The sequence below is a fragment of the Scyliorhinus canicula genome, chromosome 10, assembly GCF_902713615.1.
Source record: "Scyliorhinus canicula chromosome 10, sScyCan1.1, whole genome shotgun sequence".
Taxonomy (NCBI): Eukaryota; Metazoa; Chordata; class Chondrichthyes; order Carcharhiniformes; family Scyliorhinidae; genus Scyliorhinus; species Scyliorhinus canicula.
In genome coordinates this window covers 20,559,951-20,587,208 of record NC_052155.1, presented here as the reverse complement: position 1 = coordinate 20,587,208, position 27,258 = coordinate 20,559,951, and the positions used below count along the sequence as shown (strand labels likewise).

The 27,258-nt window shown below is 48.0% G+C and overlaps 1 protein-coding gene across 1 annotated transcript in view; it reads right to left on the bottom strand.

Annotated features, from left to right (window-relative positions):
• Positions 1–27,258, bottom strand: part of LOC119972907 (piezo-type mechanosensitive ion channel component 2-like) — a 1,374,210-nt gene that overhangs the window by 317,321 nt on the left and 1,029,631 nt on the right. The window contains 6 exon segments of the mRNA XM_038810453.1: positions 4,147–4,248; positions 7,880–8,084; positions 22,226–22,253; positions 22,255–22,325; positions 22,327–22,424; positions 26,203–26,284. Coding sequence (XP_038666381.1) covers positions 4,147–4,248; positions 7,880–8,084; positions 22,226–22,253; positions 22,255–22,325; positions 22,327–22,424; positions 26,203–26,284 — 586 coding nt within the window.

The following is a 27,258-nucleotide window of genomic DNA, read 5'->3' as shown; positions in this document are numbered from 1 at the left end:
CAGCGCAATCGCCAGCGGCTCTATGGCCAGCGCAAACAGCAGCGGGGAGAGCGGGCAGCCCTGTCTGGTCCCTCGGTACAGCCTAAAGTACTCCGACACTTCTCTGTTAGTCCTGACGCTGGCCCTCGGGGCCTGATATAATAATTTGATCCAATCCACCAGTCCCTCCCCGAACCCAAACCGTCCGAGCACCTCCCATAGATAGTCCCACTCCACCCGGTCAAAGGCCTTCTCGGCGTCCATCGCCACCACTACCTCCACCTCCCTGCCCACCGGGGGCATCATTATCCCATTAAGTAATCTTCTCAGGTTGGCCGCCAGTTGCCTACCTTTCACGAACCCAGTTTGGTCCTCCCCAATCACCTCCGGTACGCAGTCCTCCATTCTAACTGCCAGTACCTTTGCTAGGAGCTTGGCTTCAACATTAATCAGGGAGATTGGCATGTAGGACTCGCACGCCTCCGGGTCTTTACCCCGCTTCAATATCAGTGATATAGTGGCTTGAGACATTGTCGGCGGCAGGTTCCCTCTGTCCCTTGCCTCATTGAAAACCCTCGCCAAGACCGGGCCCACCAGCTCAGAAAACTTCCTATAGAACTCTACTGGGTATCCATCCGACCCCGGGGCTTTCCCCGACTGCATCGCCTTTAGGCCCCCCAATACCTCCTCCACTCTAATCGGGGCCCCCAGCTCATCCACTCGCCCCCCACCTACTTTTGGGAATGTTAACCCGTCCAGAAACCTTTTCATCTCCTCCGGTTCTTCCGGCGGCTCCGAAGTATACAGCTTGTGATAAAAGTCCCGGAATACCTTATTCAATCCTGCCGGGTCCTCCACTTTGCGCCCCTCCCCATCCATCACTCTACCTATTTCCCTGGCAGCCTCCCTCCTACTGAGTTGCTGCGCTAACAGTCCGCTAGCCTTTTCCCCATGCTCGTACACCACTCCCCTCGCCTTCCTAAGCTGTTCCACGGTCTTACTCGTGGATAGTGCCCCCAGTGCCGCCTGTAGTCTCTGCCTCTCCCTGAGTAAAACCTCCCCCGGGGACTCCGCGTGCTCTTCATCTATCCGACCCATTTCCCTGACCAATCTATCCGTCTCTGCCCTGTCTGCCTTGGCTCTGTGGGCCCCAATTGAAATCAGCTCCCCCCGCACTACTGCCTTTAGCTCCTCCCACAGGGTCGCCGCTGAGATCTCCCCGTGTCATTCACCTGCAAGTAATTTTGCATACACCTCCGAAGCCTCTCACAGATCCCCTCCTCCGACAGCAGTCCCACGTCTAGCCTCCATTGCGGGCGTTGGTAGCTCGCACCCCCGATCTGCAGGTCTACCCAGTGCGGGGCATGGTCTGAGATAGTAACTGCCGAATATTCCGTGTTCTTTACCTCCCCTATACAATCCCTGCTTAGTACGAAGAAATCTATCCTAGAATATACTTTATGGACGTGCGAGTAAAATGACTAGCCCCTTCCTGTCGGCTGTCTAGCTCTCCAGGGTTCTACTGCCCCCATTTGCTCCATAAACCCTTTCAGCTCCCTTGCCATTGCTGGGAGTCTACCCGTTCTGGGACACGACCGATCCAAAGCCGGGTCAAGGACCATGTTAAAGTCCCCCCCCCATTATTAGCCTGCGAGAGTCCAGGTCCGGGATCTTCCCCAGCACTCTTTTAATGAAGTCCACGTCACCCCAGTTCGGGGCATATATATTCACCAGCACCACTCTTCTCCCCCTCCAGTCTGCCCCGTCCCATCAGGTATCTGCCCCCCCTGTCTGGGGCTATGCCCTCCGCCTCAAATTGCACCCGCTTGTTGATCATGATTGCCACCCCCCTGGACTTTGAGTCCAAGTCCGAGTGGAAGACCTGGCTAATCCAGTCCTTCCTTAGCCTGGTCTAGTCAGATACTTTCAGATGTGTCTCCTGCAACATAATTACGTCCGCCCTCAGAGCCCGCAAGTGCGCGAACACCCGCTCCCTCTTAACTGGCCCATTCAGTCCCCTGACGTTCCAGGTGATCAGCCTGGTCGGGGGGCACAACCCACCCCCCCACCACGCTGGTCAGCCATAGCCTTTCTCGGGCTGGCCCCCGGCCCGTGCGTCGCGCCATTCCTGGCCCGCCCGTTGGCTGCCTCCACCCTCGACCTCCTTTCCAGTGCCTATTTCAAGTCCCTCCCACTTCAGCAGAACAACCCCCCCCCCCCCCCCCCCCCCTAACCACATACCCCGATACCCCCACCCCTGCCATCCACTGGTTGTGATCTCCCCCCCCACCTGACTCCCTTGACTAGCCAATCTGCTAGCCCGGTGACTCAACACTCCGGCGCCTTCCTGTCTCATTCCCATTGTTTCCCTGTCCTCCTCCCCACTCCCCGGCGCCCCATCCCCCTCTCCAACCCTCTGGAGCAAACTCACTGGCACAGGAAGGCATGGACATCAACAAAACAAAAAATAAAACAAAAGCAAAAAAAACCCCCAACCCACGTCCTTGGCCCCCCTTGCTGACCAGCCCCCCTTTGTTACTGTGCCGGCTCCAGTGTCCTCCGCGAGCTGCACAAAAAGTACAAATCTGCCCAAAAAGGAAGAAACAGATAAAAGAGGAAAAAAACAAAAACATAAGAGAAAAAAAAACCCAAACCAATGTCCATGAACAAAGGAAAGAGTCCCAAATGTTCCGCTTGGCACCTTTGACCCAGCAAACCGTTGAACAGCAGTCCAGGCCCATTCGGCGTACCTTCCCACGGTAGTCCTCGGGCCCTAATTCGCGTCCGTGGGGCCTCTTTTCGGGACCAGCCCCTGATCCCTCGCAAAATCCATCGCTTCTTCAGGCTTGGAGAAGTAGTGGTGTTGACCATGGTGCGTGACCCATAGGCGAGCCGGGAACAGCAGACCAAACTTCACGTGCTTCTTGAACAGCACCTCCTTGACATTCTTAAAGGCTGCTCGCCGCCGAGCCACCTCCTGGCTTAGGTCCTGGTAAATGCGGAGGACACTGTTGTTCCACGTGCTGCTTCTGGCGCTCTTTGCCCACCGCAGCACCCGCTCCTTGTCCATGAACCTGTGGAACCTAATCACCATCGGGTGGGGGGGGTCCGCCCAGCCGCCCCTGCCTCGCCTGCACTCTGTATGCCCCCTCCAGCTCTGGCAGTCGCGGAAAGGCTTCGGCCCCCATCAGCTGCATCAATAGGTCTGCTACAAATGCTGCGGCATCAGCTCCCTCAGCCCCCTCCGGGAGGCCGACCATCCTCAGGTTGTTCCTGCGGGCTCTATTCTCCAGCTCCTCCACTCTGTCCAGCAGTCTTCTCTGCTACTCCTTCAGCCCGTCAACTTCTAGCGCCGCAACTGTCTGCGCATCCGCCTGCTCCTCCACCGCCTCTCCCAGCTCCTTAACTTTAACATCTTGCGCATCCAGCCTCTTGTTCAGCTGATCCACCGCTTTCTGGATTGGGTCCAAGCTGTCCCGCTTCAGCGCTTCAAAACTGGACTTCATTACCTGGAGCATGTTATCCAGCGCCTGCTGGATTGTTGAGTCCGGGGTCCGTGTGTCCGCCATCTTAGGTTCCAGGTAAGTTTCTTCAGGTCCTTTTCTCTGTCCCTTTTTCTCTCTTTTCTTCTGCCTCCTGGACTCCCGCTGTTCCATGTGCCGCAGCCCGCTCCCCAGCACTTTCGCTGCCGCCTTCCTTCAGGTCCGTGGCCCCGCTATCGCGGGGAATCAGCCCCTAAACGCCCGCCGGAGTGAGAGCCCGCCGAATGTGCGGCTCACTCGGACATCGCCACCACCGGAAGTCATAGCCTTTATGACTTGAGTAGATTTATGCTATTTTATGATACAATACCATCATACCATATCATCAATATTTTCAGCATTGTTTAAAGAATATTAAAGCTTTGATCATTTGGTTTGCTACTTTTCTACAAAATAACCAAATGTGTTAAACATAACTTCAACATAGCATTTGCACAATAAGCATTGAAAAATATTTGTTTGAAGATCTGAATTTGGATTTTAACATCATGCATGAAAGTAGATTATGCATGAGTGCAAAAAAGGCAGAAACTATGAAACATAAACAGTAGAGTAGCACCAACCAAACTTATTTCTGAATTCACTCCCTAATATAAATGATATTCAAAACATTCCCTGTACTCACATATAAGAAACACTGGATTTGGTTTTGTGATGAAGTCTGGAAAGTACAACCACTTAATAAAGTTTGAGTTGATTTTGGCATTGACATATCTCCATGGATATTCTGCAATACAATAAAAGTACTGTGAAACTTATCGATTGTTATTTATTTGGACAATGAAACAGGTCTGTCTACATTTTATTTTGATTAAAAAATCACTGGCTACTATAAGAAATGATGGAGAAAACTGACATAAACAACATCATTGCTACTTCAGCTATGAATGCAGGAAGATATATTGACCAACATATTATACACAGCTCCCCTCATCAGTTTGTTATTTTAAAGCAAAACTCACCAGGAGCTCTGTTTTATATTTAAAGAAAATGCTGTCACCCTCCAAACTGACTGCGACGCCTTCATAGAGCTGTACCTTTGTAGCTAATAGTGTTGGAAGGGAGGGGACATTAACGGTCACTGAACCAGGTTTGGACCAGTCGAGCCCAAGGTTGGGGAGGGTGTCGGCAGTGGATAAAAGGATGATGGACTAGATTCTGCAGGTGGACAGTAGGTATTTGGTGGCCCTGGAGGCAGGATTGTTGGAGGAGAGGCATAAGCTCCAGATGGAGTTGGGTTGGTGTCCACAGGGAAGGGAGTAGGGCAGTTGCAGAGTGCCAGAGGGGCGGTGTACAAGTACAGGGAGAAGACGAGTAGGATGCTGTCCCACCAACTCTGGAAGCAGGAGGCGGCAAGCGAGATCAGAAGGGTGAAGGACAGGAGGGAAAGAGTGGTACTGGACCCGGTGGGGGTGAATGGAGAATTCGAGGAGTTTTATAGGAGGCTCTATGAATCAGAGTCACCGGCCGGGGGAGGAGGGAATGCAGTGATTCCTGGACGGTTCGGAGTTCCTCAAAGTGGAGAAGGACGTGGTGGAGGGGCTGGGGGCCCCCAGTGGACTGGTGGAGGTGATGGAGGACATGGGGGCGATACAGGCAAGGAAAGCCCTGGGCCCGGATGGGTTTCCTGTGGAATTTTATAAGACGGTTTCTGGGGACCTGGGGCCCCTGCAGGTGAGGGCATATTATGAGGTGAGGGTAAATGGGGAGGTCCCCCCTCCGTTATCGCAGGCATTCATATCCCTAATTCTAAAGAAGGATAAATATTTGGAGCAGTGTTCAAACCCCGATATTGGTGCTAAATGTAGATGCCAAATTGTTGGCAAAGATCTTGGCCTTGCGAATTGAGGACTGTGTGCCGGGGGTGATAGGGGAAGATCAGACGGGGTTCATAAAGGGGAGGCAACTGTCAGCGGACGTTAGGAGATTACTAAATGTGATAATGATGCCCCCGGAGGGATAGGACATGGAGGTGGCAGTTGCAATGGATGCAGAGAAGGCTTTTGATTGGGTGGAATGGGAGTACTTGTGGGAAGTGTTGGGATGGTTCGGGTTCGTCAATGAGTTGGAGAGGGATTGTGCTGGGGAGGGGGGGGGGGGGGGGGGGGGGGCGGTCTCACTATACGCGGACGACCTGTTGCTTTATATCTCGGACCCACTGGGCGGCATCAGGAGAATTATGAATATCTTAGAGGAGTTTGGCCGGTTTTCTGCATATGAGCCAAACATGGGGAAGAATGAGGTCTTCCTGATCAAGGCCAGGGGGCAGAATAGGAGGTTGGATGAGCTGCCGTTTAAGGTGGTGGGGGTGAGCTTCAGGTATTTAGATATCCAGGTGGAGTGGGTTGGGAACAGCTGCACAAACTGAATTTGGCGCAGTTGGTGGAACATATGAGGCGGGGTTCAAGAGGTGAGATGTGCTGCCGCTATTGCTGGCGGGGCGGGTGCAGGCAGTGAAAATGATGGTGCTGCTGAGGCTCCTATTTGTTTTTCTGAACCTCCCGGTCTTCGTCCCTAAATCATTTTTTAGGAATGTCAATGCTTTGATCTCGGGGTTTGTGTGGGTGGGGAAAACCCCACAGGTTTAGAAGGTGCTGTTGGAGTGGGGGGGGGGGGGGGGGGGGGGGGGTTGGCCTTGCCAAACATAATGAATTATTATTGGGCAGCGAACATTGCACTGGTGAAGAAGTGGGTAGTGGGGGAGCGGTCGGCGGGGGGCAATTGGAGGTGACATCTCTTGCAAGGGTACGGGTTCAGGGGCATTGTTGTTGGCGCCTCTGCCATTCCCGCCAGCCAAGTATTCCACGAGCTCTGCGGTGGTGGCGGCCCTGCGGGTGTGGGGACACTGGCAGCAGCATCTGAGTTTGGAAGGTGCCTCATGTGCGCACACCGATTTGTGGTTATCACAGATTTGCACGGGGGGGGGGGGCGCTGGACGCGGGGTTTCGGGGGTGGTGACGGGCAGGGATCGAATGGTTTGGGAACCTGTTTGTGGGGGGCAGCTATGCGAGTTTAGAGGACTTGGAGGGGGAAAGTGAACTGCCCAGTGGGAACAGGTTCCAATACTTACAGGTACGGGACTTGGTGAGGAATCAGGTGCCGTCCTTTCCCGATCTGCTGCCCCGAGATTACAGGATACCCTGGAGTCCAGGAGGCAAGAGATGTTCTGGCCTTTGCCTTCTTGGTAGCCCGGAGACAGATTTTGCTGGAGTGGAGGGACTCGGAGTTACTGAAACTAGAGAAAATCAAGTTTTCCTGGAATCGAAGGAAGGAGTGGGGGAGGGCAAGGTGTCCAAGATCTGCAAGGAGCTAATGGACTGGGGAGGGAACCTCGTTAGGGGAAGTCAAGCAGAAATGGGAGGAGGGAAATGGAGGCTGGATTGTGGGAGGAGGCTCTGAGGAGGGTGAATGCATCTTTGTCATGCCTTATCCAGTTTAAGGTAGTTCATTGGGCGCATATGACGGTGGCCAGGTTCTTTGAGGGGGTTGAGGATAGGTGTGGGTGGTGCGTGGGGAGGCCCGCAAACCATGTTCACATGTTCTGAGCATGTCCGAAACTGAAAGGGTTCTGGCAGGAATTCACGGACGTAATGTCCGAGGTGCTGAAGGTGAAGGTGGCCCTGAGTCCAGAAGTGGCGATACTTGGTGTGTCGGAAGACCCTGGAGTCCAGGAGACAGGAGATGTTCTGGCCTTTGCCTTCTTGGTAGCCCGGAGACAAATTTTGCTGGAGTGGAGGGACTCGGAGTTACCGAAACTAGAGAAAATCAAGTTTGCCTTCAGAGGGTCAGTTGATGGGTTTGTTCGGTGATGGAAGCCGTTCATCAATTTCTTCAAGGAAAATTGAGGTGTCGGGACGAGGGGGATAAAGGGGTTAAAGTGGGGGGGGGGGGGGGGGGGGGCAGCCGGGTTGGGGCGTGTTTATTATGAGGTTCCTGTTTGTTCTTACTCTTGTGTTGGTTTGTGTTTAATGTTCATACAAATGCCTTAATGATAATATTCTTAAAAATAGTAAGTGTTGGAAGAGAAACAATCACAGCAGCTGTTGGAGCAACTGGTAATTGGGCAGATGCCTTGTTGTAAATTCATCTGCACCACTGTTAATCAATAATAAAAATATGAATGTAGGTGAAGAACGTATTCTCATTTTCATCAAAATCAATAATATTAATCTCTTATTCAACAAACATTGCCCCTGATGACTGAATTTCAATTTCTATTTTGTGCCACTGTGACACAGGTTGCATTGTATTTAAACTAAATCAAAGAAAGATTGTGCCATTATTCTCAAATTTTTCAACTGAAAAATTCAAATTTACTAATATTAATTATAATAATTTTTAAAATGTAGCACATATACCTTTACAGGCAGCAGGAGGGATGCCAATACAAAGTAGGTATTGAAACGTCAAAATGCATGCGAGGAAACAACAGTACTTAGGCCAGAGTTCTGCAATGGCTTTTCTGCGACGTCGGTAGAGTAATGCAAATAACCAAAAGGCATGAAGCATGGCATACAGATCCATCCGTTGACCAATCACATTGATAGTCATCAAAAAACATATCTGCGGGAAATATGAACAAACATAAATGGTATCAGTCGAGAAAGAGCACTTTTAAACGAAAGTAGAAACAGAATCAGGAAGAAAAATTCTGAATGCAACTTTCTTTAAAATAAAACCATTTATTGAAACATCCAAATTTTGGGAATAGATTTGGCAGAGGTTACAACACAATTTTAGTGAGTTTGTATTTGTTTAATGGAGCAGAGAAGACTGAGGGGTGACCTGATTGAGGTGTATAAGATCATGAGGGGCATGGACAGGATGGAAAGGGAGCAACTGTTCCCCTTAGAGTTAAAGGCTCAGTTACGAGGGGACACAATTTCAAGGTGAGGGGCAGGAGGTTTAGGGGGGATTTGAGGAAAAATCTTCTTACACAGAGCATGGTGATGGTCTGGAATGCACTGCCTGGGCAGGTGATCGAGGCAGGTTGCCTCACATCCTTTAAAAAGTACCTGGATGAGCACTTGGCACGTCAAAACATTCAAGGCTACGAGCCAAGTGCTGGTAAATGGGATTGGGTAGTCAGATCAGGGGCGGGATACTCTGGTTCTGATACTAAGTGTTGATGCCAATGGAGAATTTATGGATTTCACAACAAATAAAACAGTGCTGTACCTGGACCGATTTCACTACTGTTAAGGGGCTAGCACCAGCGCCACGTGGAATACAATCAATTCCAATGAGAACCCTCCTCCCCCACAGTAGAAGGCCACACACAACCACTGGGAGTGGGAGAAGACAGGAAGGGGACTGCCGGACCTACGACTCCTCACCATGGCCGAGCAGAGGGTGAGGTCGCTGGGGTGGAGCTCGGCCGGGTTGAGGAAGTGAGACCTTGCTGAGTTGCGGTTCCCCATGATGCGTGTGTCAACTTCTCCTCCCCCCCCCCGACACCACTCTCACCCCCACCCAACGCCGCTCTCACCCCCACAGCATCCTCACCCCCATCCTCACCTTACACCACCCCCCACCCCCACCACCCCAGCCCGCGAGCTAATCATGCGTTTTGTCTTGTGACTTGCAGGACCTGCTGGAAATGGGGCGGATCCATCTGGCATCCCCTGCCCAGCCATAGCCGGAGCCTCCTCGTGAGCTGAGCACTGACGGCAAGAGCAGCTCAGCCATCATCCTTCCACCCGAGACACAGGAGACCCCAGAACTCGGGTTAGTGGATGACACAGATTTCCTATCACAGCTGTCTCCAACACCCTCTACCATCCCAGAGACACTCACCTTGGTTGGGCACTTTAGTGAAGAGGCTCCTGGGATACACTCTGGTTTGCACCACACAGCTGATCCGGTACAGCAGATGGAGGTAGGAGCACCCAAGGGTTGGACGGTGGGAGGGCAGCCCGACCCGAGGAAATGGCTGCTATCCAGATGGGTTTGGGCGTCTGGAACGGACAGTCCCATAATTTTCGGAGATGCAGTCCCAAAGCCAGGGGGCTACATGAGGTAGTTGTCGGCGAGCATCCAGCATCTGCAAGTGCAGCAGCAGGAGGTGACAATGTGTGCCACCTAGGCCAACACCGCAAGGGTGGCGTCCGCGGTGGAGGCATTGGGGGTGACGGTTTTGACTATGGATTTGCATGGTCAAGACCTGGGGCATTCTGTGCACGTGCTGGCCGAGGCCCAGGACAGGGCTGCCACCTCACAGGTGACCATGTCCCACAGCCACCTGGAAATTGCAGCGGCGCTCCTGAGGTGTCCCAGCCACAGCACGCCATGGCTGGGAAGGTCAGCGGCATTGCCCAGGTGCTGGCCAAAGTGGCGCAGAAACAGAGGGAGGTAGCCCAGTCCCAGAGGGAGATGGAGCAGTCATTGGCTGATGTGACACAAACCCTGAAGGTGGTGGCATAGTTGCAGCATGATGTGGCGCAATCCCGGATGGAGATGGTCCATTCTCTGTGCTCCATGGTTACGAGCGTGCAGACCCTGGTCGAGAACTGAGAGGGCCTCCAGGACTGACAGCGCCAGGTGGCGAGGGAGCCTCAGGGGATAGTTCCACTTGCACCCCTGTCCCATGGAGAAGCCCGTGGACCATTGGGCTTCTCGAGGGAGGAGGAGGTGATGTGACACGTTCCGGTGACTCCCGCAGGGGATGCGCCGGAACACCGCAGCACCTCGGACGTCTCCCGTCCTGTCCCTGGTGCATCTGGTGGGCAATGGTGGGCAGCAGGGTAGCATGGTGGTTAGCATAAATGCTTCACAGCTCCAGGGTCCCAGGTTCGATTCCCGGCTGGGTCACTGTCTGTGTGGAGTCTGCACGTCCTCCCCCTGTGTGCGTGGGTTTCCTCCGGGTGCTCCGGTTTCCTCCCACAGTCCAAAGATGTGCGGGTTAGGTAGATTGGCCATGCTAAATTGCCCGTAGTGTGCTAATAAAAGTAAGGTTAAGGGGGGGGTTGTTGGGTTACGGGTATAGGGTGGATACGTGGGTTTGAGTGGGGGTGATCATGGCTCGGCACAACATTGAGGGCCGAAGGGCCTGTTCTGTGCTGTACTGTTCTATGTTCTAACTGTGCGGCATCATGCCACCTGAGACACCCGGGCTGCAGCCAGGCACATCCAAGCCCGGTTGCCCCAGAAGATGCCCACCAATGGGGACCCATGTCACAGGGAACGAATCACAGCAGGCCGTCTCCACTCTTACTGTATCATCTGGTGATCCGCCTAGATGTAGCATTCGGGCATGGAACGCCAGAAAAGTAGACACCAGTTAAGTTGGTACTGTTGCAGGGCATAGTTTTGTATGGGGCAAGGCCACAAACCTGTATATATTGGTTCACAATAAACATCTGTTACCACTGTTACAACCTGCCTCGGTGCTCTGTCTAAATGGGTGTGAGGGGTGTGCTGGTCTGGGCTGGCTGGGGGTAGGGGGGGTGGTGGTTACAAACCAAACTGTTAGAGTGCTTTGAGGAGTAACAAGGAAGCTAGACAAGGTCTACCAATGGACGTGATTCATTTAGATTTCCAGAAGGCCTTTAGTGGGCTTGAGTAGGGTCTTTGTAAGGGCCGGTGCAGACTCGACGGGCCGAAAGGCCTCCTTCTGCACTGTAAATTCTATGATTCTATGACAAGGTGCCGGAGAGGAGACTTTTAAATGAGTTAAGAGCCCATGGTTTTAAGGGTAAGATCCTGGCATGGATAGAGCATTGGCTGACTGGCAGAAGGCAGCGGGTGGGGATAAAGACATCTTTTTCAGAATGGCAGCCGTAACTCAGGGGTCGGTGCTGGGGCCACAACATTTCATAATATACATAAATAATCTGGAAGAAAGAACTGAACGCACTATTGCTACGTTTGCAGATGGTACAAAAATCTGTAGAGGGACAGGTAGTATTGAGGAAGCTTGGGGGGCTGCAGAAGGGTTTGGACAGGCCAGGAGAGTGGGCAATGAAATGGCAGATGAAATACAATGTGGAAAAGTGTGAGGTTATGCACTTTGGAAGGAGGAATGGAGACATAGACTATTTCTTAAATGGGGAAATGTTGAGGAAATCAGAAGCACAAAGGGACGTGGGAGTCCTTGTTCATGATTTTCTTAAGGTTAACATGCAGGTTCAGTTGGCAGTTAGGAAGGCAAATGCAAAGTTAGCATTCATGCTGAGAGGGCTAGAATGCAAGACCAGGGATGTACTTCTGAGACTTTACAAAACTCTGGTCAGACCCCATTTGGGGTATTGTCAGCAGTTCTGGGCCCTGTATCAAAGGAAGGATGTGCTGGCCTTGGAAAGGGTCCAGAGGAGGTTCACAAGAATGATCCCTGGAATGAAGAGCTTGTCGTATGTGGAATGGTTGAGGACTCTGGGTCTGTACTCTTTGGAGTTTAGAAGGATGAGGGAGGATCTTATTAAAATTTACAGGATACTGCGAGGCCTGGATAGAGTGGACTTGGAGAGGATGTTTCCACTTGTAGGAAAAACTAGAACCAGAGGACACAATCTCAGGCTAAAGGGACAATCCTTTAAAACAGAGATTAGGAATTTCTTCAGCCAGAGGGTGGTGAATCTGTGGAACTCTTTGCCGCAGAAGACTGTGGAGGACAAATCCCTGAGTGTCTTTAAGACAGAGATGGATAGGTTCTTGATTAATAAAGGGGTCAGGTGTTGTGTGGAGAAGACAGGAGAATGGGATGAGAAAAATATCAGCCATGATTAAATGGCAGAGTAGATTCGATGGGCCAAGTGGCCTAATACTGCTCCTACGTCTTATGGTTTCCTTCCCCAAAGGACATTTGTGAAACAGATGTGTTTTTACAACAATCGACAATAGTTTCATGGTCATCATTGGACTTTTAATTCCAGGTTTTTATTGAATTCAAATTTCACTTATTAAGGCCTTTAAGTGGCCTTTTTAAGGCTGCTGGGTGCATGAAGGATTCAAATCTCCAGGGCATCCCGTACCTTCCTGCTCCTTGGACCCCTGGGATTTACCTTGAGAACTTTCCGGGACTGAGGCTCAGACATAACACTGCAATACATATTCTGGCTTCTTCAGTGTTGTGCCTTGATGGGTGGAGAGCCGTTGGCCAATCAGATTGGCTAACAGCTTTGACAGGCGATTCCTCCATCCAAATCCTCTCACAATGAAGGCCAACATACCATTTGCTTTCTTTACTATCTGCTGTACCTGCGCACTTACTTTCAATGACTGATGCACGAGGACACTAAGGTATGCTGAGTATTCACCTCTCTCAATTTACATCCATTCAAATAATAATCTGCCATCCTATTTTTGCCACTGAAGCGGATAATCTCGCATTTATCTGCATTATACTGCACCTGCCATGCATGTGCCCACTCATTCAGCCTGTCCAAATGGCGCTACAGCATCTCTGCATCCTCCTCACAGCTCACCTTCCCACCCAACTTTGTATCATCTACAAATTTGGAGATAATATATATCGTTCCCTCATCCAAATCATTAATATGTAATGTGAACAGTTGGGATCCTGGCACAGATCCCTGTGGTGCCCCACTAGTCACTGCCTGTAAATTTGGAAAAGCCATCATGTGGAGATGCTAGTGTTGGACTGGAGTGAGCACAGATTCACCTGAGGAAGGAGCTGTGCTCCGAAAGCTAGTGATTTGAAACAACCTGTTGGACTTTAACCTGGTGCTGTAAAACTTCTTACTGTAATTAGGAAAAGACCCATTATTCCAACGTTTTGCTTCCTGCTTGCTAACCAGCTTTCTATCCCTCTCACGACACCACCCGTAATCCCATGTGTGTTAACTTTACACATTAATCTGCTATGTGAGACCGTGTATAAATGAACCTCATCCACCGGCTTTCCCTGGTTAATTCCACTCGTTACATTTTTCAAAGAATTCTAGTAAATTTGTCTAGTGTGATTTTCCTTTTGTAAATCCATGCCGACTTTGTCTGATTACACCACTGCTTTCCCAATGACGGCACATTTCCTTCCCTGAAGGACATTAGTTAAAATTAGTTTTTACAACAATTGACAATGGTTTTATGGTCACTGTTAGACTTTTAATTCCAGAAATACCTTTTGAAATTTACTGTACCCAAATATTTTTTTTTCCAATTAAGAGCCAATTTAGTGTGGTCAATCCACCTACTCTGCGCATCTTTTTGGGTTGTGGGGTGAATGTGAAAATTCCACACCCAGGATAGAACCCAGGTCCTCGGCGCTGTGAGGCACCACCACTGCGCCACCTTGCTGCCCTATAATTCCAGATATCTGCTGTGGTGGGATTCGAACCCAGGTTCCCAGAGCATTAACCTGGGTCTCTGGATTACTAGTCAATTGACAATACCACTGTGCCAAGGATTGATATACTAGTTTTCAACAGTGTGAACATATGGAAGTCATGAGAGGACAACGTCTGCTTGGCTGTGAGTATTTTTGGTGCATGACCTGTCACTAGTCACTGTTTAGGTTGTTGTGCAAACAATGGCTTTTGAAAATATTCTGGAGTGCTTGGAACATTAGGAACAAGAGGGTAGCTAGAGAAAGATTTGGACCACTCAAGGACGAAGGAGGGAAATTATGTGTAGAACCAAAGGAAGTTATTGAGATCATTAATTAGTATTTTGCGTCGGTATTCACACGTTGATTGATGGTGTCTCAGATGGATGTGTAAGCAGTTTAGAACAGGTCGTTATTACGAGGGAGAAAGAGTTAGGTGTGTTAAAAAGCATTAAGACAAATCCCCATGGCCAAATGGCATCTATCCCAGATTACTGAGGGAGACAAGAGATTAAATTGCTGGGCCTCTAACAGAAATCTTTGTGTCCTCATTGTCCACAGGTGAGATAGAACAAGGAACAATACAGCACAGGAATAGGCCCTTTGGCCTCCAAGCCTGCACCGACCATGGTACCTGCCCAAACTCAATCCATATGCACTTACGGAGTCTGTATCGTTCCATTCCCACCCTATTCATATATTTGTCTAGATGTCCCTTAAATGTCGCTATTGTACCGGCTCCTACCCCCTCCTCAGACAGTGCGTTCCATATATTTACCACTCTCTGTTTTAAAAAACTTGTCTCGCATATCAGTTCTAAATTTTTCCCACGCTCTTTAAACCTATGTCCCCGAGTACTTGACTCTCCGACGCTAGGAAAGAGCATCTGACTATCCACTCTGTCCATGCCACTCATAATCTTGTAGACCTCTATCAGGTCGCCTCTCAACCTCCGTCGTTCCAGTGAGAACAGACCAAGTTTATCTGACCTCTCCTCATAGCTAATGCCCTTCATACCAGGCAACATCCTGGTAAACTGCTTCTGTACCCTCTCCAAAGCATACACATCCTTCCGGTAGTGTGGCAACCAGAATTGTACACAATATTCCAAATGAGGCCTAACTGAGGTCCTGTACAGCTGCAACATGACTTGCCAATTTTTATATTCAATGCCCTGACCGATGAAGGCCAGCATGACGTAAGCCTTCTTGACTACCTTATCCACATGCGTTGCCACTTTGAGTGATCGGTAGACAAGCAAGCCCAGATCTTTCTGCCCGTCAGTACTCACAAGTGTTCTATCATTTATTGTGTAATTCCTACATCCATTGGACCTTCCAAAGTGCATTACCTCACACTTGTCCGGATTAAACTCCATCTGCCATTTCTCCGCCCAAGACTCCAATCAGTTCTGTATCCTCTGACAATCCTCTTCACTATCCGCAACTCCACCAATTTTTGTGTCGTCTGCGAACTTACTAATCAGACCAGCTACATTTTCTTCCAAATCATTTTTATACACTACAAACAACAAAGGCCCAAAACTGATCCCTGTGGAACGCCACTAGTCACAGCCTTCCATTCAGAAAAGCACCCTTCTACGACTACACTCTATCTTCTGTGGCCAAGCCAGTTCTGTATCCAACTTGCCAGCTGTCCTCTGATCCCATGTGACTTCACTTTTTGTACCAGTCTACCATGAGGTATCTTGTCAAAGACTTTACTGAAGTCCATGCATACAATATCTACTGCCTTTCCCTCATCTATCATCTTTGTCACTTCTCGAAAAACTCAATCAAATTATTGAGGCACGACCTCCCCTTAATAAGTCTATTTGTTTCCAAATGTGAGTAAATCTTATCTCTACCAATATTTTCCAATAACTTCCTTGCCGCTGAGGTAAAGCTCACCAGCCTGTAATTTCCTGGATTATCCCTGCTGCCCGTCTTAAACACTGGAACAACTTTGGCTACTCTCCAGTCCTCTGGAACTTTACCCGTAGTTAATGAGGATACAAAGATTACTGTCAAGGCCCCAGCAATTTCCTCCCTTGCCTCCCTCAGTATTCTGGGGTAGATTCCATCAGGCCCTGGGGACTTATCTATTTTAATTCTTTATAAGATGCCCAACACCTCCTCTTTATTAATATCAACGTGATTCAGAATATCTACACACTCTACCCTGTACTCCTCATCCACCAAGTCCTTCTCTTTGGTGAATACTGAGGCAAAGTATTAATTTGGTATCTCCCCCATTTCCTCTGGTTCCATACACAGATTCCCTCCAATATCCTTGAATGGACCAACCCTTTCTCTGGCTACCATCTTTCTCTTTACATATGTATAAAATGCCTTAGGATTTTCCTTAATCCTGTTTGCGAATGAAATTTCATGACCCCTTTTAGCCTTAAATTCCTTCCTACTTGCTTAATATTCTTCAAGGCTTCATCTGTCCTGAGCCTTTTAGACTTTACGAATGCTTCCTTTTTCTTTTTGACAAGGTTCATAATATCCCTCGCTTGCCACCCTTATCTTTCGTCCTCACAGGTGTCGGTCCTGAATTCAAATCAACTGACATTTGAAAGCCTCCTACATGCCGGATGTTGATTTTCCCTCAAACAGGCTTGCCCAGTCAACACTCTCCAGATCCTGCCTAATGCTGTTGTAATTAGCCTTCCCCCAGTCTAACACCTTCATCAGGACCACTCTTGTCCTTTTCCATAAGCAGCTTAAAACTTACAGAATTTAGATCACTGTTCCTGAAATGATCTCAAAGGATTGGAGGATAGCCAATGTTGTACCGTTATTAAACAAGGACGACATGGGTAATTATAGGCCAATGAGCTTAACGTCAGTGAGAGTGAAATTGTTGGAATAGATTCTGAGATAGGGGGCTGGATTCTCCGGTTGCAGACACCGAAATCATGTAGGGCAAACGGCCAGAGAATCAAATTTCCCGACCGAATCGGGGGCAGTGCCGCTTTTGCGATGCTCCGCCCCGTCCAAAGCATACGCCGTGCCACTAGTCGATGGCGCGGGGTCACCTGTGGTCTCATGTTCGGGAACTGAGCATGGCAGCTGCGGACTCAGTCCAGCATCGCCACAGTCGGAGAGGGCCGATTCGCGGGCAGGGAGGGACATTATTCGGGGCTGGGGGCACTGTGGTGGGGCGGACTGGGGCGCACGAACCGGCCGAATGGGGCGACTATCTTGTGGGCCGGGTCCGCGGGTGGCCTCCACCATGAAGCACGGTGCGGCTGCTGCAGGCTGCCGCCGTGCACATGCGCAGCCACGGACACAGCAATTCTCTGGGACATATCGGCAGCTAGAGCCGGGTGCTTTACACTGCCGTATACTAGCCCCTAGCAGAACGGGGAATCGGTGGCGGTTTTACACGAGTTTTTCAAATTCCAATGCCGTCTTGGGGAAATGAAAATGAAATGAAATGAAAATCGCTTATTGTCACAAGTAGGCTTCAAATGAAGTTACTGTGAAAAGTTCCTAGTCGCCACATTCCAGCGCCTGTTCGGGAAGGCTGATACGGGAATCGAACCGTGCTGCTGGCCTGCCTTGGTCTGCTTTCAATGCCAGCGATTTAGCCCTGTGCTAAACAGCCCCTTAAACATAGCCCCAGAAGCGAGGAATCCAGCAGAGGATCTGTGCACATTTGGAAATGAATGGTTTTATTCGCGACAGACAGCATGGTTTTGTATGAAGGAGGTCATCTCTCACCAATATAATTGAATTTTTTGAGGAGGTGACAAAAATGATTGGCGAGGGAAGGGCTGTGGATGTTGTCAAAATGGACTTTAGTAAAGCATTTGATAAGGTCCCTCATGGCCGGCTGGTGCAAAACATTAAACCACATGGAGTCAGGCGTAAACTAGCTGGGTGGATTCAGAACTGGCTTGGCCATAGAAGACACTTCCAGAGTGGAAGGGTCTTTTTCCGAATGGAGTTCTGTAGCTAGTGGTGTTCCGCAAGAATCGGTATTGGGACCTCTGCTGTTCATAATATATATAAATTACTTGGAAGAAAACCTAGAGGGTCTGATTAGTATGTTTGTGGGTGACACTAAGATTGCAGGAGTTGCGGATAGTGATGAAAATTGTCAGAGAATACAAAGGATATAGATAGGCTGCAAAATTGGGTGGAGAAATGGCAGATGGAATTTAACCCAGACCGTTTCTTATTATTCTTAAAATAAATGGCAGAACCATCAAGAACGTAGATCCTTAAAAGTGGCAGCACAGGTGAAAATGGTGGTAACAAAAGCATGTAATAATAATAATAATAATAATAATCACTTATTGTCACAAGTAGGCTTCAATTAAGTTACTGTGAAAAGCCCCTAGTCGCCATATTCCGGTGTCTGTTCGGGAATTAGTTATATAGAACGTTGGTTAGGCCACCTTTGGAATACTGCATCCAATTCTGGTCACTACACTGCCAGAAGGATGTGGAGGCATTGGAGAGAGTACAGAAAAGGTTTACCTGAATGTTGCCTCGTATGGAGGGTTTTAGCTATGAGGAGAGACTGAATAAACTGGGATTGTTCTCCCTCGAAAAATGAAGGCTGAGTGGCAACATGATATAAGTTTATTAAATTATTTGGGGTATGGATAGGATGAACAGTTAGAGGCTTTTTCCCAGGGTGGAATTGAAAATTACAAGGGGGCACAATTTCAAGTGAGGGGGGATAGGTTCAGCGGAGTTGTGCGGGGTATGTCTTTTACATAGAGGGTGGTGGTGGCCTGGAATGGACTGCCAAGTGAGGTGGTTGAGGCAGATACGTTAGCAACCTTTAAGACTCATCTGGATAGGCACATGAACAGACGGGGTATAGGCGATTGGTCTAGATAGGACACGTGATCGGTTAAGGCTTGGTGGGCTGAAGGATCTGTTCCTGTGTTGTATTGTTCTTTGTTCTACCCCTTGGTGATATTTAAAACTAAATCTGCTGCTCCTATCTCTCCCCATAGCCCTTTCTTTTCATCTGCTACAAATGTTCCCCATTCAATTCTTGTAGTAAACTATTCCATGCTCTTACAGCTCTTTGTGTAAAATAACTTTTCCTAACCTGCTTACATAAGGCTCAGCCAATAGATGATGAGAAATTAAAATGAAAAAAATGGAGAAAAACATCTTTCATATACAATATTATGGAGAGGGTGGGGGATTTTCTGCTTTGTCTCTGATTAAAATGAAATCTTCCAGAGATAGTAAAATATCTCACTGAGGGATGGCCAAAAGGATCCTGTTCCAAATATTATAACATCAGAGCAGAGCTAAGTGCAGCCAATGGTTTATGGCGAAGGCAAAACAGGACTGTCATAGCACAATCTTTACGATGATTCTAAAGAAGATTAATGAGGAATAGTAAAATACAAACGAAGAGCCAGAGAAACGGTATACTGGCCAGGCATAAATCAAGACATTCCAATCATGATAGAAAACTGCAACTTTTCAGAAATTTCAGGACAAACAACGAAAAGAACCTGTGCAAATGGGCGAAATAATTATGAGTCCATGGCAGAAAGTAAGAATGGATCTGTTTTATCTGGTAGGAAAAGAATACCTGTTAGTGATCGACTATTTCTCTTACTTTCCACAAGTGGTACAACTTGCAAACTCATCAGCTAGATGTGTCATCAAACATACCAAAGACATTTTTGCTTGCCATGGAATACCTCAAATTGTCATGAGCGACAATGGCCCATGTTTTAGCAGTCATGAATGGGCAGTTTCCACAGAGCTATGATTTTTGTCATATTACTTTCCAGCCTCTTTATCCACAATCCAATGGGAAGTTGAAAAAAGTGTTCACATTGTGAAGCAGCTACTCAAAAAAACTATGGGCAGCCGGGAAGATCCATATCTCATGTTACTTAGCTGTAGAGTAGCACCATTGATAAATGGATTATCACCATCACAATTGCTGATGAATCGATAGCTCAGAACAACCATACCATACATTCCACAGAAACTAATGAATCAAAAGCTTGTGAAGAAGCTCCTTTGCAAAAAAGGAGGCAGAAGAGGTATTATGACAAATCGACAAGATGTCTGCAACTGATGGCAAAGAATGACATAGTCATGTTAGAAGACAGTGAAGGAAATGGATGGTTGTGAAGTGTGCAAAGGGAATACAATCATCAGGTCCTCAGTCATACATCATTGTAACTGATACGGGGCAAGTTCTAAGAAGAAAGAGGAGAGCCTTGCTGAAGGTTCAGCAATCCTTTGTTTTGGAACCACAGGATGATGTTGAAACAAATCTCAGGACAACCGAACAAATGCTACCCCAGCATACAGAAACAGCAAGAACCATCGTCAACAACAATGAAAATTAAGCAAACTCACAAGTTCAACCAATGCTTAGAAGATCGACAAGACACAGAAGAGAGCCACAGATTGAATTTGTAGACTGTAAACATGTAAATAATCAACACATTATGCATATCATATATTGCATGTAAAATTTAAATACTGTATGTAAATATCTGCATTCCAAAGGAAAGGGGATGTGTTGATATGCATGGGCAATCATATAAATAGTAATATGTACGATCTCCAACCAGCTTGTGACAGTAGAACAACCACATGGCACCGTTGCCTCAAGGAGTCTGGAGACAGTCGTCATAGTGGATAGTCACATTTGTAGTATCTCTTAGATAATTTATAATAGTTAGTAGATTTTGATATTATTCTTATGTTTATAGAATTTACAGAGCAGAAGGAGGCCATTCAGCCCATTAAGTCTGCACGGGCTCCTGGAAAGAGCACCCTACCCAAGGTTAACACCTCCACCCTATCCCCATAACCCAGTAACCCCACCCAACACTAAGGGCAATTTTGGACACTAAGGGCAATTTATCATGTCCAATCCACCTAACTTGCACATCTTTGGACTGTGGGAGGAAACCGGAGCACCCACGTTATTGTTTAACAGTAAATATCTAACTAGTCATGAACTAGACATTCTCTAGTGCATGTATTCCAACCGGCCAAGCACCAGAACATAGCACAAATCTCTCAATGTTAATGGATTCCTCAAAAAGTCCCGGCTCTAGGTTCACATCTTGGGCAAAAAAAATACGCCCTGCCTTGGGCCGTGCTCTGTGTCTTAAGTTTCATTGAAATCCATCCATTAGTTTTTGAGATATGTTGTTTACAAATAGCGGTGAAAACATTACCTCCACCCACCTTCATTGTTGGAGGTAACAATAACTTTCAGTGGAGAATTCGATAAATACTTGAAAGGAAGATTTCCAAATGTCTGGAGAAAAGGAAAGCTGGATAGCACTTTCCGAGAACCGACACATGCATGATGGGCGAAAGTGCCACTTGGAGATCTTCCCAGAGGTGGCCAATTAAGAGGTCAGCAGCCAGGTTCCCGGCATTAGTGAGCCTGCAGCTTTGGAAGCACAGCGGACTCTGTAACAGGGTTAGCCCTGTCACTGTCACTGCAGGATGGGCGGCACAGTAGCACAGTGGTTAGCACAGGGACCCAGGTTCGATTCCCAGCTTGGATTACTGTCTGTGTGGTTTCCTCCCACAAGTCCCGAAAGATGTGCTTGTCAGGTGAATTGGACATTCTGAATTTTCCCTCAGTGTACCCGAACAGGTGCCGGAGTGTAGGATGTCTAGGGGAGTTTCACAGTAACTTTATTGCAGTGTTAATGTGAGCCTACTTGTGACACTAATAAATATTATTATTATGTAGTCTGTGAGAGCACCTTTATCTTGAAGTGTCTTCTGAAGAGCTATTCACTTTAAGAAAATAAATGGTGGTCGGCAGCAGCCAGGCAACCCTGCTAAGGGTAAAATGCTCCACAGGCTGTCAGGCAGCCACAGATTTGGCCATCAGATGGTATGCTACAACGTGGGAACAGGAGTTAGAATAATCCAGCCACTGGCAACATGCCTTTGAGCATCTGCAGGACATGGCCCTCAGTGGGGATTTATCCACTGTTCGAAGGATGTTGCCTGTGTTCCCAGCCCACCTAAATTTATTCAAATTGGCTGCCACCTGTTGAGGGTAGCCATTGTGGGTGATAACCTGCCTCCAGCAAGAGTGCCAAAAGGTGGGTGTCAGGTTTAGTGATTTCCCTCTCCATCCCAATTCAAGCCTGCCATTCTGTACTGTAACATTTAACTATTTTAAAGAAGCAGAGCAGTACAGGGTTTCAAGGGAAATTAGGAATGGGCACAGGAATGCTGGTCGATCCAAGGATGTCCACATCCCGTGAAAGAATTAGAATAAAAATCAAACCAGTAATTCCCAACAGTTTGATGCACTTCTGTCTACTGTATAATTTGTTTCCAATCGTTGACATTTTCTAATGTATTATTCTGTTTCTTTGGATGTTGATGATTACTGAGGTAGAAAAGTTAAGATTTTATTTAAAATCGTGGCATACCTCCAGCCCAAACTTGTAGAAGAAGAATTATGAAATACTTGGCACAGTTCACCAATCCATTATCCAAATGTTGCCTTGTGATGTCATGAAAGATCGTTTTTTGTTACCGGAGGTGCAAGGTTATTGTGGAGCCTAAAGTACTCCTGATGACGATAGATTGTCACTTCAAATGCTAAAACAGCAAGAATAACAAGTTGTTCTGGAAAGGAGAAAAAAAAGACATAAATTTGTTATGCTTGAAGTTTCTGAAGATATATTCTGGACTAATTCTTATAATATTTAAAATCTGTAAACATCCCAGAAAATCAGAAGGTACATTTGGTGTCTGTGTTCACACAATACATTATTTTGAAGTGCAGTTACTGTTGTTATGTAGGTATATATAGCAGCTACATTGCAATCAGCACGCTTCCAGAAAGAACAATTGAGATAAATGATCAGTTCATCTGTTTTGGTTGAGCAAAGAACGGCCTGACCAGAATAGTACCATTGAATCTTTGACATGTAGCTGAACAGTCAGGCAGAATCAGATAAGTTAAAATAATAGTATCTCTGATAATAATAGCACAACTTATTAGAGGATTTCATGCCCTGGAGTGGAATTTGAAGTCTCTGAATGAGGAAGCCCGATAGTTACTGACAGCAATTTTGACAGTTAAGGGGCGAAATTCACCGAAGTCCATCGTGACGCCCTTGACCGGCGGGCAAAAACGGCGCTGGTGACTCAGGCGTCGGGGCCCGCTTTTCAGCCCAAAATCTCCCATCCCGAAAGGGCCAGCAGCGGGGTGACGCTGTACGCGTCAGTTTCACTCGCTGCGGAAGTGGCGCGTCGGTTGACGTCGGGCGACATCATCAACGCCGCCCGGCGAAACATGATATAAATAGCGCCCACCCCCCCCCCACCCCACCCACCCCCCCTCCCCCCAACCCACCGGCACTCAAAGTAAGTGATTTCACTCTCTCTCTTCACAAACCCTCCCCCCAACCCACCGGCACTCAAAGTAAGTGATTTCACTCTCTCTCTTCACAAACCCCCCCAACACCCACCCCTACCCCCACCCCCCACCCCCACCCCCCACCCCTACACCCCACCCCTACCCCTAACCCCACCCCTACCCCTACCCCCCACCCCCGGCACTCAAAGTAAGTGATTTCACTCTCTCTCTTCACAAACCCCCACCAACACACCACCCCCCCCCACCCCTACCCCCACCCCCAACCCCCACCCCTACCCCCCACCCCCACCCTACCCCTAGCCCCCACCCCTACCCCCCACTCCTACCCCTACCCCCCACCCCTACCCCCACCCCCCGGCACTCAAAGTAAGTGATTTCACTCTCTCTCTTCACAAACCCTCCCCAACCCACCGGCACTCAAAGTAAATACTTTCTCTCTCTCTTCTTCACCCCCCCCCCCCCCCCCCCCCCCCCCCCCCCCCCCCGGCACTCAAAGTAGGCAATTTATCTTTCTCCCCGGCCTGTCACCCACCTCCAATCTGAACGGCGTCAACCATCATCAATGGCTGACGGCGTTATAAACCAAGTTTGATTTTCGCCGACGTGACCCGTGGCCACGTCGGTGGGACTTCGGCCCACTCGGGCCGGAGAATAATTAGGCCTCAATAAACAATGGCATCCTGCCGGCGCCAGCCGTTCTCCGAGGCGGGCGGCGGGATTTGAAGAACGCCGTTTTATGGCGGGAATTTTGAACATGGCGGGAGCGGGATTATCGGCGCTCCCGGGCGATTCTCCGACCCTGCGTGGGGTTGGAGAATTTCGCCCAAGAACAGTAAATGATAGGGATGTATGGGAAATACAAGACAAGGAAATGGATTTAAGAAAATGAAAATGTAACGTAAGGACAAATTGGAACCTTCTGAGTGTTAGCTAAGTTAAAAAATATTATCACACATTTCACTCTTTCTTTTGGTGAGATCAATGGATATTTGATAGAATTTTTAGAACAGTACAGCACAGAACAGGCCCTTCGGCCCTCGATGTTGTGCCGAGCAATGATCACCCTACTCAAACTCACGTTTCCACCCTATACCCGTAACCCAACAACTCCCCCTTAACCTTACTTTTTAGGACACTACGGGCAATTTATCATGGCCAATCCACCCTAACCCGCACATCTTTGGACTGTGGGAGGAAACCGGAGTACCCGGAGGAAACCCACGCACACACGGGGAGGACGTGCAGACTCCGCACAGACAGTGACCCAGCTGGGAACCGAACCTGGGACCCTGGAGCTGTGAAGCATTGATGCTAACCACTATGCTACCGTGCTGCCTTCAATTTAAAATTCCAAAATACACTTTATCATTTTTAAGGCATCAATTTTATTCCAACACAGCTTTTATTTAATTCAGAGAAATGTTCCATGGTGCACCAAAGAAGAGTAATCTGACAAAAAAATGACACTGAGCAGAATCAGGAGAAAATAGAACATCAAGGGTGATTTGAGTAGTGATCTCACTATTTAAGAAATGTTGTGGAGATGTTGTGGGAGAATTCTGTGTTTCACATTATATTGTTGTGGGAAAATTCTGCTTTTTAAAATGTATACTGGATAATTAACTGAGTTGCAAAATAGAAAGAAGGTTTTTAGACAAAAGGTACTCATTGGCTTAGATGTCTGCATAAGAGGCAATTTGTGGGAATAGATAATCATAGATATCATAGAATTTACAGTGCAGAAGGAGGCCATTCGGCCCATCGAGTCTGCACCGGCTCTTGGAAGGAGCACCCTACCCAAGGTCAACACCTCCACATTATCCCCATAACCCAGTAACCCCACCCAACACTAAGGGCAATTTTGGACACTAAGGGCAATTTATCATGGCCAATCCACCTAACCTGCACATCTTTGGACTGTGGGAGGAAACCGGAGCACCTGGAGGAAACCCACGCACACACGGGGAGGATGTGCAGACTCCACACAGACAGTGATCCAAGCCGGAATCGAACCTGGGACCATGGAGCTGTTAAGAAATTGTGCTATCCACAAGGCTACCGTGCTGCACAGTGCTTGCGATTTTGTAATTTAAGAATTACGAATATCAGAAAGGACACAAAACCGCTGTTAGCTGAACCAGCCACATTCCTGAACAATCAGTAGCTGGGTTAAGTTACAAATTGTGTAAACAACCTCATTGAATGAGAACCAGAAGTGGGTATTTCTAGGCAGTATTTTAACAGCCGCTGATAAGAGCTTCACAGGACAACGAGCACAATGTATCCTCAATTGCTCAAGGTCTCCCGATGCAAGCAGGAGACATAACCTTATGTTAGTTTTGAGTGACTTCTGCATGAAGTTAGGGGCAGGTCTGACACCAACCCACTTTAACCATATATGAAATGAAAAATGAAATGAAAATCGCTTATTGGCACGAGTAGGCTTCAATGAAGTTACTGTGAAAAGCCCCTAGTCGCCACATTCCGGCGCCTGTCCGGAGAGGCTGATACGGGAATCGAACCGTGCTGCTGGCCTGCTTGGTCTGCTTTAAAAGCCAGCGATTTAACCCAGTGAGTTAAATCAGCCCCTATATAGCCCCTATATGGCCTAAACTGGGATACTAAGAAAATTGATTGACTGCATGTAATAAATTGTGAAGCGAATAGAGTTGATTGATTGTATGTAAATGAGAATGCAACTAATTCCACCCCTTGAATGTTTATATTAACTAAGTGAAACCCTAGCTCAAGCGAGAAAGTGCACTGACAAAGGCGGCGGAGCCTAAGGCCTTTCTGCCAGAGCTCTGATATAATAAACTGCTTCTTTACTCATGCAAAGGCCTGCGTGTGAATATTTTCAAGTCTACAGAGACAAGCCAAGAAACGACAGATCAGTGAGTCTCACGTCATTAGTTGGGAGACTACTAGAGAAGATTCTGAAGGAGAGAATCTATCTCCATTTGGAGAGGCGAGGTTTGATCAGGGATAATCAGCATGGCTTTGTCAGAGGGAGCATGCAACCAACTGTATAGATGAGGAAAGTGCAGTTAATGCAGTTTACATGGATTTCAGCAAAGTCTTCGACCAGGTCACATATGGGAGACTTATTAAGAAGGCAAATGCACATGGAATACAGGATGATTTGACAAGGTGGATTCATAATTAGCTTACCATATGAGACAGAGGGTGATAACAGACAGCTGTTTTAGTGTCTGGAAGAGAGTGTCCAGAGGCGTACCACAGGGATCTGTGCTGGGCCACCTGTTGTTTGTCCTTTATATAAATTACATAGATGACTATGTGGAGGGTAGGACCAGTAAATTTGCGGATGACACAAATATTGGCCAGGTGGTTAACAGTGAGGTTGAGTGTCTTGGGTTAGACGGGATGGTCAAATGGGCGGATAAGTAGCAGATGGAATTTAACCCTGACTGTGAGGTGATACACCTTGGAAAGGGTAATTTAACAAGGAAGTATACGATGAAAGGTCTGACACTGGGAAGTTCCAAAGAAAAAAGGGACCGTCGGAAGGCCAAGCGCTGCCAAGTGGGATTAGGTGGACAGGTCAGGATCTTTCATGCATCGGTGCAGACTTGATAGGTCGAAGGGCCTCTTCTGCACTAGTATTCTGTGATTCTGAGTAGATTGGTACAATTATAAGATAGGAGCAGCAAAAATTTGGATGTTGTGACGTTATTGTGGGTGGAGGATGGGACGTTGCTCTGGAAAGCATTGGAATAATTGAGTCTGAAAGTGACAAACGCATGAATGAGAATGCTTCTTCTTAAGCATTCCCTTGGAGTCGAGGATGAGTTGTTTCCACACCAGAAATGAGTTCTCAGGGTACTGAAGAGTCCAATGCATGACCCAAAGTGTCTGTCACAGTTGGGACAAATGGTGGTTGAACGAGCCGGTGGGAGAGGTACCTGGGTTGCCATGCTATCCCTTCGCTGTCTACGCTTGGCTTCAGCTTGCTCTTGGCGGTGAAACCTGAGGTGTTCAGCTCCTTCCCTGATGCATTTCCTCCACTTAAGGTGGTCTTGGGCCAGGGATTCCGAGGTATTTGTGGGGATGTGG